The sequence below is a fragment of the Panthera onca genome, chromosome A1 (genome assembly GCF_046562875.1).
Source record: "Panthera onca isolate mPanOnc1 chromosome A1, mPanOnc1 haplotype 2, whole genome shotgun sequence".
Taxonomy (NCBI): domain Eukaryota; kingdom Metazoa; phylum Chordata; class Mammalia; order Carnivora; family Felidae; genus Panthera; species Panthera onca.
The window spans coordinates 69,942,933-69,956,375 of NC_138339.1; the positions used below are offsets into that span (position 1 = coordinate 69,942,933).

At 34.8% G+C, this 13,443-nt stretch overlaps 1 protein-coding gene across 2 annotated transcripts in view; it reads left to right on the top strand.

The window, feature by feature from the left end:
• Window positions 1–13,443, top strand: part of PJA2 (praja ring finger ubiquitin ligase 2) — a 69,324-nt gene that overhangs the window by 19,132 nt on the left and 36,749 nt on the right. For both annotated transcript variants that reach the window (XM_060635236.3, XM_060635237.3), the window contains 2 exons: window positions 1,560–1,760; window positions 3,362–4,415. In XM_060635236.3, coding sequence (XP_060491219.3) covers window positions 1,560–1,760; window positions 3,362–4,415 — 1,255 coding nt within the window. The remainder of the gene's footprint in view (window positions 1–1,559; window positions 1,761–3,361; window positions 4,416–13,443) is intronic.

Sequence of the window (13,443 nt, forward strand, 5' to 3'; positions counted from 1 at the left end):
AGTTCCACATATGAGTCAAAACATACGATATCTGTCTTTCTCTGACTTAATTCACTTAGCATAATACCCTCCATTTGGGATCATGGGCTTATATAAGGCCATTTTTGATCCATTTATTGAATATTTCTAAAGCTTAATTTCTAATTTTTGATATGAAAATAAGTATAAATAAAAATTGTTATATTTTTTGTACCCTCCCTTGGCTTCTGTTGTGCTTTCCGTTTTGGAGACTATTCCTTTGGAGGAGTTGTTAAGGGCACTAGTTCTGGAGTCATACTATTTGATTATTGGACAAGTTACTAAATACTTAATTTTACTCTTAATTTCTTGATTTTTAAAATGAAGTACAGTATCTGCCTCATAAGGCTTTTGAAGGGATTAAATAATATAATGTAAAACTTGATAACTGTATAAATACATGTTTGTTTTTTATTTGTGCTTGGAAGCATTTCTACTTACTTAATGCAGTAAAACAAAAATATGTAACTTTTCCATTAACTGACTATTTCATATACTGTGAGATAAGACTTTGTTTAGGGGTGTCTGGGTGGCTCAGTGAGTTAAGCATCCCAAATGGCGGTTCAAGTCCTGATCTAACAGTTAATGGGTTAAAGCCCTGCATTGGGCTCTGTGCTGACATCTCAGAGCCTGGAGCCTGCTTCATGTTCTGTGTCTCTCCCTCTCGCTGCCCTTCCGCCACTCATGCTATATCTCTCTCAAAAATAACATTAAAAATTGTTTTCTAAATACTATGTTTAGTTCTTGTATAGTATATGTAAAATATCGTTGATTAAAGAAACTTACACTTTTATATATATATATATAGATATGGTAATGTTCTACTTAGTTACAGGTGCTACTGTTTACTACTGTGTATCCCTCAGCTGTCAGAACTTAGTATTTAAATAGTTGTTAAAGTGTTGATGGGTTTTGCTACCATAATGTTTACTGTAGTTTTGAAAGGTGAGGTAGCATGTCTTTGACTTGGCTCATTGCTGTTTTCTTGTGGATAATTTTATCTGACCCTAGTCTTTGGGATGTTTTATTATGGTCCAGTTATTTCTTCCTGATAGTACAGATGCCATTTAAAGAAGTTGCATGTTACCTTGGATAGAAATGTATTCACAATTAATGTAATTGTGCAGATGTGCTAATTAATGTAATATGCTAATAATTAATCCAGCAAATATGTGTTAAGCATTTATACATAAGGTACTTTACTTAGATAATTTGGAGGATCATTGTCTAATTCTTAATGAGCTTTTGCAGTATGACTTACGAATTTGGCATATGAAAAATCATTTTGGGTAGGTTATATTATAAAACTCTGCGACATCTTAAAAGTGCCAAACTTTAAAAGCTAATTTGGGGGGTAAAGAGGCCAATTAATTCTCATAACCTGATATTCATGTTTACACTTACAATGTTAGTAAGGTGCATGTAATGTTCAGTAGCAGATGATCTGGCAAGCAATAGCATATATGTTTAAACATTACCTCTACTGGTCACTGGAGTAAAGGTCATTTCATGCCTCTCTTATTTTTAACTCTGTTTTTCAGTAATGGATCAAGAATCCAGCAAGGCTGCCTGGCCCAAACCAGCAGGAGGATATCAGACAATCACAGGCAGGAGATACGGAAGAAGACATGCATATGTCAGTTTTAAACCATGTATGACCAGGCATGAAAGAAGTTTAGGTCGGGCTGGTGATGACTATGAAGTGTTGGAACTAGATGATGTTCCAAAGGAAAATTCCTCAGGTATGCAACATGGAGTTATAGAAGAGCTATTAATAAGCATGTAGGAATTTATCTTATAATATTAGAAATTATGTGTGGGTTTTATGTGTCTATGAATACAAATATACATATCCTATCAAGAAATTCTATTCTGATATTTTTATTAAATTTAATATGAACAATATATACATTTAAATATGGAAGAAAATAGAATACAGCTAGTTGTTAAAATATAACTGTATCATGACATCCTTCTGCTGTGGAGATTTATTTTTCAATCAAAAACTTTTTAATGTGAACTGAATATATTTTTCTCTGCATATTATGTTTAATGGCTTTCTTGTGTTAATTGTATCCCTAAATAATTTAGCTTGGCTAATTTAATCTCTTAAAACCATTTTATGAAATACAAGTGTCGAGTAATAGTTATTTAATTAAAATCTCTTATTCAGTAGTTTGAAAAAGTATTTTGCAGTGGGTGCCTTGGTGGTTCAGTCAGTTAAGCATCACTTCAGCTCAGGTCACAATCTCATGGTTCGTGGGTTTGAGCCCCACATTGGGCTCCACGCTACTTGGGATTCTCTCTCTTTTCCTCTCTCTCTGCCCTTCCCCAACTCATGCTTTCTCTGACTCTCAAAAAGTAAATAAATAAGCTTAAAAAAAAAAAAAAAAGTACTTTGAAGATATCCAGGTAGTAATTACACATCTTTGGACTAGAGTGTAGTCTTCTGGTCTTGAGAAAATTTGGTAATTGTAAATTATTTTTACTGTCATTTATAAGTAAGAATCTGAATTATTAGTTAATGAGTTCACTCTGTTAAAGAAGCCTTTCTGTGATATGACAAGACTGCTCTTTTATAATTTTTTGTTCCAGCAAATCTCAGATGTCTTCATTATTTATTATTACATTAGTAGTGATAAAAGATAGGCTTAAAGTGATTTATGAAACAAATCTGATTTTATTTTCTCAAGATTCTGACAAACTATGGCAGAGTCAACATGTTGATTTTTTTGTTGTTTTGCAATCATAGCTGTAACATAATTTAAGGGTAACTCATTATAGGTGTATTAAAAAATCCATTTTGGGGTAGAAATCTAATATATCTAGAGACTGAGATATAATTTTCTGAATTGACATCAAACACAATAGAGTTTCATTTCTGTTAGATGTGTAACCTGTTCCTTTATCTATCAAAAGTACTTGTGAAGTTTTTTTACTTGCACATAATAAAAGAAATGAAGTTTGAATTGTGCACCTTAACAACTAGAAGGGCACATTGGTTACCCTATGACTTGACTTATGCCTCTCACTGTGTAGTTTTTCAGTAGCCTCTCCTTTTAATGTCTTTTACAGAATGTTTTAGGTATCAGCAGTTAGCTAAAAGACTTCCAAAAGACATCTGAGAGAGGATATTGAATGGCTATACAATGGCATAAATGAACTCATAGGGTGACCAGTGGGCGCTCTCAGTTAAGTTCAGGGGCATAGAAGTACCTGTCAGAAATTCACTCATATTCAAGTGAGTAATGATTGGCATAATATCTATTTAAATAGTCATTATTAAATAAAATTGTATCTAAAATTAATGTTTCCAAAAATGTTTTCTTTGTTCTCTATGAAGGTTCCAGTCCATCGGATCAAGTTCATTCTTCTTTACCCAACGGCCCTTTGTTTGAAAAAAGTGAAACAGAAATTCCCATTTGTGATACAACATTAAATCAAACCATTGAGAGCAGTCCATCCTTTGCTGCAGTACATCATAGTGAGGAAGGCAGGGAGACTTTAGGAAGCAGTACAAATCTTCATAATCACCCTGAGGGAGAATATACTCCAGAAGCTTGTGATGCTTCAAGTGTACAAAATGGAATTTCATTGGTTCATACTGACTCTTATGACCCAGATGGTACACACAGAGAGGCCAATGACCGTCTTCAGCTTTCTGCAGAAGTTGTGGAAGGTGGTGGATATCAGGAAGCACTGAGCAATACAGTATTTGAATTGGCAAATGGAGAGGTAGAGGCATACACTGGTCTTTCACCACCAGTTCCCTCTTTTAACTGTGAAGTAAGAGATGAATTTGAAGAGTTAGATTCAGCACCGTTAGTCAAAAGTTCTACTGGTGATACTGAGTTTGTCAATCAGAGCAATCAGGAATTTCAGAGCTCCTCTTCTGAAGATGACGTTGTTAGAAAGAAACAAGAAAATAATACTAGCCAGGAGAGTCAGAGAGAAAATGCAACTGAAGATTCAGTGTGTGCTCCTGGGCATATTTGCAGTGAACAAAATACTAGTGATAAGAACAAGAACCAGGGAAGTTCTCCTGAACAGGTAGTGAGACCCAAAGTTAGGAAATTGATAAGTTCAAGCCAGGTGGACCAAGAAACAGGTTTTAATAGGCATGAGGCTAAACAAAGAAGTGTTCAGAGGTGGAGGGAGGCTTTGGAAGTTGAGGAAAATGGCTCAGATGACCTCTTAATAAAATGTGATGACTACGATGGAGAACATGACTGCATGTTCTTGGATCCACCTTACTCAAGAGTTACACACAGGGAAACAGAACATAACCAAATTACAGCAGAAAGTGGAGCCACAGCAGGAAGGCAAGAAGTTGTGGATAACACCTTTTGGAATGGTTGTGGAGATTATTACCAACTGTATGACAAAGATGAAGATAGGTAAGATTTCATGCAGTGCTTTGTCAGATTGCATAATAAGCAAGGTGGTTTATTTCTGGTACCATTATGTTTGATGGATGGGCTCTGACATGGTCAGGGAATTAGATATTTTGACTTAGCAAATATGCCTATTTACTGAATGCTAACCATACATGCAAACTACTGGTTAGTTTTTCACAGAAACTTTCTTTGAAGCATTTTAGGAGTTCATAGAAATTGTAAGTTCAGATAATGATAATTAGTTATTACAAAGGATACAGATACTAATTATTTTAGTTCATAGTATTTCAGCTAATAAAATGCAGGGAAACATTTATTGTATTTTAAAAAAAATTATGTTAACCCATTCTGGGTTTAAAAAGTAAGATCACAGCAAATTTTGATAATATTGGATTAACTTTGTTAATATTTATTAATGTCACCTGTTTCTCTGTTCCTCCTGTTGCTCCTTTTGTCACTTGTGTTTTTTTGTTTGTTTGTTTTCACCTATTTTTATTTAGCATTTGATTTTTGGTCACAACTCTATGTGGTATATATTATTATTTGCCCTGTTTATAGATGAGGAAACTGAAGCACAAGAGAGTTAATTTCTCAAGGTCACAAAGCTAGTAAATTTTGGAGCTGGAATTTGCATATCTGCTTACTGCCCAATCCAAACTTACAGTTTTTAAGAGAACATACAACCTTTCTTAAAATAAGCATTCTGGTTCTTCTTACATAGAATCCTTTTTTCCCCCCAAACTGTAAGACCATAGAAAGAAAAGAGAAATGGAAAATTTCTTTGTCCATCTTCTTTTCATTACCCTAGAGTCCAAACTTTCACATAACCTTTTGAGCTAGTTGTAACTGCCTATGCTCAGTTACAGTGCAGTTTCACGATTTTATTAACTTGTAGAAATACGATTACTTTTTTTTCAACTAGAAAGTACTACAAAAGAAGTTTTTCCTTTTGAATATGAATACATTTTATATATTTTATTTCACATCATAAAATTAATAAAATATATCTGGTTTCTTTGGGCAGATGGATAAAGCTTCTATAATACAGTGTAAGTGACTTGTAGAAACAAATGAAACGTAATTTCTACTGTCTTTTTAAGTTTGTAAACTTCAAGGGTTGGCAGACAATATTTATATAACCTACTATTTTTTAAGCTTAAGGTAAAATGAGTTAAGAACTTTGGCCTAACTTAATTCTGTTTTTTCAGTTAAGGTCCACAAAATTCTTAAAATGGAAATTGACAACAAAACCTAAATTGGTGTTAATTTGATGCAGATCTGGATCTGAACTAACATAAGGCCTTTTTTTGAAGCAGTCATAACAGTTTGCTGCAGAAATATCAAAGTGTTTGATTACTGAGTTTTTGACTTGGACCCCACTGGGAATTATTAAGTAGTATTTGTAAATCTCGGAGAAAAAGAATCTGAATTCCAAAACATACTCAGTCCTAAGATTTTTGGATTTGATTGTAAACCTTTGGTATACCTCTAGATTACTATTGAAAAAAATAATAACATCAATTTTTAATCTTAGATAACTTACCTTTTTGAAAGTATAAGATTTTTTTCCCGCAGTTACATTTCTGCTTTCCTGAAGGAACTAATTTATATGGCCATTCCTTCATCATTGGCACCACTGATCAAAAATAATAAAAACCTCTTTTTTGTGTGTGCGTTTTATAGTCAGGCCTAATGTCATCTAATTCAGTTGATGAAATTTTTGCATTGCAACCTCAAGAGTAATTTTCTTGGCTCTTGGTTTTGAAGTTGTTGGTTTTTGTTTTTTGGGGTTTTTTTTTTTGTTTTTTTGTTTTTTTCTGGTCAGTAGCATTAGCATTTTATTTGCCTGGAATGACGGTTGGACTTTTAACAGTTATAGGGTATTGTTTTAGTATGTTTATTTATAATTTGTCTCCTTAAGTGATATGTCAATATTCTAAACAATGATAGGTCTTTACGAACAATATACAGATGAGAAAAACACAGTTAATGGAAACTTTTTTTTCTTTTGACTTTTTAGTACTATATTGACTTAAAGAGCCTGAAGTTAGGGTGTGCTTAAAAGATGGAACTAATTTTGGAGCAATCTTTTCTTTTTTTCTCCATTTATTTTTGAGAGACAGCGTGAGTGAGGCAGGGGCAGAGAGAGAGAGACACAGAATCCGAAGCAGGCTCGAGGCTCTAAGCTGTCAGCACAGAGCCCAACACAGGGCTTGAACCCACGAACTGCAAGATCATGACCCGAGCCAAAGTTGGACGCTTAACTGACTGAGCCACCCAGGCACCTCTTTGTAAAAAAATTTTTTAGTGTGTATTTATTTTTGAGAGAGAGAGAGAAACTGAGCATGAGCGGGCGATGGGCAGAGAGAGTCAGAGACACAGAATCTGAAGCAAGCTCCAGACGGAGCTGTCAGCACAGAGCCTGATGTGGGGCTCGAGCCCAGGAACCTTGAGATCATGACCTGAGCTGAAGTGGGATGCTTAACTGACTGAAGCACCCAGGCACCCCTGGGGGCAATCTTTAAGACACATTGAAATACCAGAAATACTTAGGGGTTTTTGTTTTGTTTTTGTTTTTTGAAAACTACCATCACAAGAATAACTTCTCAAGGAAAATGGCTCTACATTTGCATCTGCAAGCCTTGAGATATGATTAGGACCTCACTTCAGTAGTCTGGACAATTTTGAGGAGTAATTCTATTTCTGTGCTACTGTTTCCAGTTCCTCTACTCTCAGCTCCCTGCAAAGGATCACAATTGCCAGAATGCCTTTTAATATGGTTTCAGATAAAGGTTGAAGTTTAATAACCATACATTCCAACTTAGTTTCATTTTGCCACTTGTTCATCTACTAGATGTTTTACTATACTTTGGCTGAGTTCTGATAATAGCAGATTGCAAAAATGGGGAAATAGTGATTCTACAATAAGTGTCTTGAGAAGGAAAGTATAAACATCCTTTCCCTTGAGTCTGTAAGATTCTTTCTGAGTTTTCTCTGCTTTGTAAAACTTAAAGATGCTTTACTTGAAAATTTTTTTTGCCATGTTTGTATTATAATAGCTGCAAATAGAACCCTCTTATCCAGAACATAACTAAAATCACTGTGACGTTTTTAGTTATAGGAATTTTAGCCACTTTTAAAAAATACAGTTCAAAAATATGTATAGCTCATACTTTCTTTAAAAGTGAAAAGTATTTGAATGAATGCATGATCCATTTCTTCCTGAAAACTTTTAAATGATCACTTAATCATACCTGAAACATTACACTTTATGGAATAAACATTGCAGCTGGTAGAATTGCTCTGAGCTGTTTGATAGTAACTGAACACCACCTTATTAAATTAGAATTGTGAGGGGAATTTTAATAGGCAGTATGTAATTACCAGACTTGGAATTAGACCAAAGAGCTAAGGTTAACATCCTCCTCTTTTGAAATATACCCTGAGAACTTTAATGACTGTTTGAGGACAAGATCTTGAGTTTAAAAGAACCTTTTAACCATGCCAGCACATTTTAACCTTGGACCTAACTGTTTGAAGGAAGAGGCATGCCATCCGCTGACTATTTCTTATACCACTTGAGGTTTCTTTCAGAGCTTTTGACATTGAATAAAAGTTAAAAACCTTACCTGAGATAAAAATGTCAGGACAACTTTTTGTTATTGATGATGTTGGGAAAATAAAAGGAATATTTGCCAATTAGTTGATTTCAGTTTGATATATTCAAAAAGGATTTATTGAAATCCTTCTAAATGTCAGACTTTGTCCCAGGTACTCTGTAAATGTAAATTATAATGATCCCCGTTCCCTGGCTGTTCACCAGCCTTATGAAGAAGACAGAATATACAGATAATTATCATGAGACTGAATTAAGTTTCTTTCCTCTTCTATATAAGTTAGTTGAGAGCCATGAAGAAGGAGCTCCTTTGATATCCATGTATTCCCAACAAATGAAGCAACTATGAGCAGCCAAAGCAAAGATCTGAAAGCATATGCTTTAACATTTTAGCTTTTTTTTTTTTTTTTAACGTTTATTTATTTTTGAGACAGAGAGAGACAAAGCACGAATGGGGGAGGGGCAGAGAGAGGGAGACACAGAATCCGAAACAGGCTCCAGGCTCTGAGCTGTCAGCACAGAGCCCGACGCGGGGCTCGAACTCACGGGCCGCGAGATCACGACCTGGGCCGAAGTCGGACGCTTAACCGACTGAGCCACCCAGGCGCCCCACATTTTAGCTTTTTATCTTGTTTCCAAGTTCATGAAAGTTAGAAAGAGTATATTAGGCATAAATGGCTTTGTTCCTCAGGCATTTTAAGGGGTTATAGATTACAATATTCTGATGTTTAGGGAAAAGACCGGAAAATTGTAAAAGGCAGGCACAATTCAGAAAGAACCATCTGGACCTTGCTAAATTAAGCAGCCTTATGGATTTGAACAACTACCATTTGTATCACTGTATTGTAACAGTTCACTGTTAATAGGGGTAAGATGTCCCAGACTGCTTAGATTATGTTCAGTATACTGTCTGAAAATGCAGATATGATGTATCTTAACATAATGTCCATCCAGAGTATTTTCAATAAAATTCAAAAGGTGGTTTTGATCCTCAGATAACAAAATTATCTAAAATTCACTTTTCTCTTAGCTTCTATATAGTTGTTTTTTTATCGATGTGAAAATGCCAGGGAAGACTAACAAACCAGTTCCTTGGGGGATTTGAGGAATAAGAGCTTGCTTTTGGATGCTTTTACTTCTATATCTTATTTCTACTTAAGATTTATACTACATAAATTATTTTGTCTAGAAATCATATGTAATTGTATCCAATATGTGAAAAGAGGTGGGTTTTTTGTTCACAGTTGAATGTGTGAAATGTAACATTTGAGTAAGTTAATAGTTGTCTGCTTTTGAATACAGCTCTAAATGCTAATAGGAGACAATCCTATTGAAAAACTGTATAAAATCAAAGTGGTACTTGAGAATTTAAAAATGTTTAACTAATTTGCATTTATATTCCAGGACAAGGGTTCTCACTATTCCATGATTGTTTTGTGCTATTTATTCTGTTGCTTATTCTCCTTGAAAAGTTATTTTTAAATCTTTTCTCTTTCTGCTTTCAGTTCCATATACTCCTGTCACCCTTAGTAGATAACTTTGTTTCTTGCTTTCTTAGAGATAGTAAAAAAATTAAATCTGAACTTTCTTGTTTTCCTCTTCTCCATATTACGATGTTAGTATCCATTTCTGTTTTTAATTTTTTCTTCAGTGAAGGGTGGTGACTTTTCTCATTCTGCATCTGTAGTCATATCTGACCCCTGAATTTATTATTCTTATGCCAAAGTTGCTTCCTTCTACCACATTCTGTAATTTTTCTAAATCCTGAGGGGGAAACCTTTACTTGATTTTGCTTTTCCTTTAACCAGTTGCCTGTTTGTTTTCTTTTCCATTGTTGAATTCTCAGAATAAATGTCCTATACCCACTCTATTTCTGCACTCTGCACTTTTAAATGCATTGAAATCTTAACTCCTAGTAGTATCTCTATATTCTATAATGTGAACAGTGACCTCCTGTTTCTCAAATCCAATTGACTTTTCTTGGTACCATTTTTTGTTTTTTTGTTTGTTTGTTTTACTTTAGTGCTACTACTGAGCAATTTGCTCACCCTTTCCTGCTCCATGATATCTCTTCCATTTACCTGTGTTTGGTTTTTCTTTGCTGTGTCTTCGCTGGATGGACCACAGGGGTCTGCAAATATTTTAGGCTTTGTGGACCGAAAGGCAAAATCAAGGGTATTATACAGGTATTTCTATAACCACTTAAAAATGCAACAAAACAAAATAAAAACATTCTTAGCTTCCAGGCCACTAAAAAACAGACAGGTGGCCAGATTTGGCTCGTGGGTCAGGGCATAGTTTGCTGACCCCTGGTATAAAGAGACACTAAAACTAAAGTTGATTGGGTGACCAGAAAGCTGATATTTCCATTCAGTAAGACAAACCAAGGATTTAGAGTAGATTTTCTGCGGTAGAGAAGGAAGAAAAATGGTGGTGTGCTGTTGGAAATCCAATTGAAATGTCGAAGCACACAGCTTGTATAATAAAGTAACTGTCACCTTTATTAAATGTTTACCATTTTCCAAAAATTGTGCTAAACATTTTATCTCCATTGTTCACTTAAATACCTTTGTAGATCTGAAAAGGAAATATAGCATTTAAATTAAAAAAATATTAAAAATGATTTGCTAGCAGTTATTGATGGGTTATCATTTATCAGACACTGTTAAAACATTGTGTGTATATTAACTCATTTGCTTTTTATATGAACTCAGGGAGTTATTAGATACTACTATCAAATTCACCTGATGTGTGAGGTGATAAAGGCACAGAAAAGTTAAGTAATGTCACAGCTTTAGTAAGTGGTGTATTCACAACCAGGCAGACTGAATCCAGAAACTGTGTCCTCAACTACTGAACCTCAAGACACAGCATTAGTGGACACCTGGAGCAAAAATTGTGAGGGCAGTAGGCAGATGGCTGAATTTTGTGAAATACTGCTTTAGGAAAAAAGTGAAGGATTTGGAGTAATTTGATATAAATTGAAGCAATAGCGATAATTCAGAATACATTTTTAAATTTTTTTTTTTAACATTTATTTATTTTTGAGAGAAAGAGACAAAGTACAAGCAGGGGTAGGGGCAGAGAGAGAGGGAGACACAGAATCCGAACCAGGCTCTCAGCTGTCAGCATAGAGCCCAACTCGGGGCTCGAACTCACAAACTGTGAGGTCATGACCTGAGCCGAAGTTGGACGCTTAACCGACTGAGCCACCGAGGCGCCCCAGAATGCATCTTTTAAGTGAGTTGAGTGAGATTAAACTTAGGGACAACGATTAACAATTGACTGTCTAGGTGTAGGTTTAGAGGAAAATAACTTGACCCAGGGTTTTTAGGAGAAATGGAGAAAAAGGAGTCATTTTACAGAAGGAATGGAAAATAAAAAGGACTTAAACATGGGGTTTTGTGAGGAGTCAAAGACCTGTGATTTTCAGCTTGGGAGTAGGGAAATACCCTTAGAAAGAAACTCAAGAAAGGAGTTACCTGTCAGATGAGTTTTGCTTTATAACTTTTGAAAAGAAGGGTGAAAATCTAAAAATGTTTGGTGCACAGTTAGTGATTATGAAAGCCAAGTGGTCAGGGCTGAGGATATATTAAAAGTTAGTTACTTAGAGGTGAAGGTTATGTATAATGAGTAGTAATAATACAGGCCAGGGATCTGCAGACTTTTTTCCTAAAGGACCAGATAGTAAATATTTTAGATTTTGCTAAGAGGCAAAATTAAAGATGTAAAAAAAAAATTGTAACTCACTGACCATAAAAAAACAGGTAGAAGGACCAAATTTGTCTGAAAGGCTATGTCACCAGTCTGTGACATAGGCTTCTTAAATATATTGACTATTGATCATAAGCATGCTTTTTATATTAAAATTTGTAAATACTCCATCAGTTATTTCATTAAGCAAAAAAAAAAAAATATTACAAACTTTTTAGGTGTTGTTTTTCTGGACAGGATCATAAAATGTTTAAAATATGAGGTTTTTGTTTAAGTAAAATTGCTATAAATTAATAAATTTTAGCTGAATTGTTAAAGATGTCAAAATTGGAGCTAGTAATTTAGCTTTAAAGATGACAGTCTAAGGAGCGCCTGGTTGGCTCAGTCAGTTAAGCCTCGGACTTCAGCTCAGGTCATGATCTCAAGGTTTATTTAGTTCATGAGTTGGAGCCCTGCATCAGGCTCTGTGCTGTCCGTGCAGAGCCCACTTCAGATCCTCTATCTCCCCCTCTGTCTACCCCTACCTGGCTTGCACTCTCTCACTCTCTCAAAAATAAATATACCTTAAAACAAAAAAGTAAGAGCTTACCCCTGATGTTTTGGGGTGCCTGGATGGCCATTCGGTTGAGCATCCAACTTCGCCTCATGTCATGATCTCACGGTTTGTGAGTTCCTGCCCCGCATCAGGCTCTGTGCTGACAGAGCCAGGAGCCTGCTTGAGATTCTGTGTCTCCCTCTTCTCTCTGCCCCTCCCCCATTTGTGCTCTGTCTCTTTCAAAAATAAATAAACATTAAAAAAATTTTTTTAAATAAAACTGAGAGGTTTCATAGGCCAGGAAACTTCATTCAAAAAGTCTTTTTGAACTATTTTCTATGTTAAATTTTTATACTGGAGCAAGTATAGAACTGATTTATTTGATCTTAGATTGTTTTTTGGGTTAGAGAAAATTTTACAAAATATAAGCAATTGGGCTTCTATCTAACTGAAAGAACACCTTTTACTTGCTATGCCAGAGCTATGTAAAATTCCTTCTCGAGAACGTGACCTGCTGCCCATCATTTACTGACAATTGGAAGTTGATTTTTTTTTTTTTTTTTACTTCTAACTCCTCAGAGCTTACATTACTGCCGCTTTGTCTTAATAGCATCTTGATCTCCTGGATTCATCTGTTCAGAGAAGGAGGAACTCATTAGACTAGTTAATATATCAATAATATAACCATTAGTAATATATCATCATAAAGAAAAGGTAATTTCTTACCGATTATCACTTCTTTCAGAAACTAAAATTTATTAATTTTTTGTTTCTCAAAAATCAAGGCACAAAGGGAAGTTTTTAAGGGGATTCTTGACCAGAATGGTTGATACGGTTGGAAGGGGCATTTAAGATTTATTTTCACCATTAATAATATTTTAACCTTTGTAGTACAAGATGACTAGTACTTAAAGAGTCATTAAATGAAACCAAATTAACCAAAGTTAAATACAACCAAGTCATTTTCTGAGGTTCTTCATTAACCCTGTTATCATCCCTTTGATTCCTTATCTAAATGTTCTCTTGAATTGAAATTTATTTTGTGTTCATAGTCCTACCAAAGGACTTCAGTAAAGATTTGTCTCTGCTGCTTTTTATGAATTTGAATTTCCTTTTAAAATCTTGTGTAAAAAAGGAAGGAAAAAATAGTTAAGCTTTTAAAA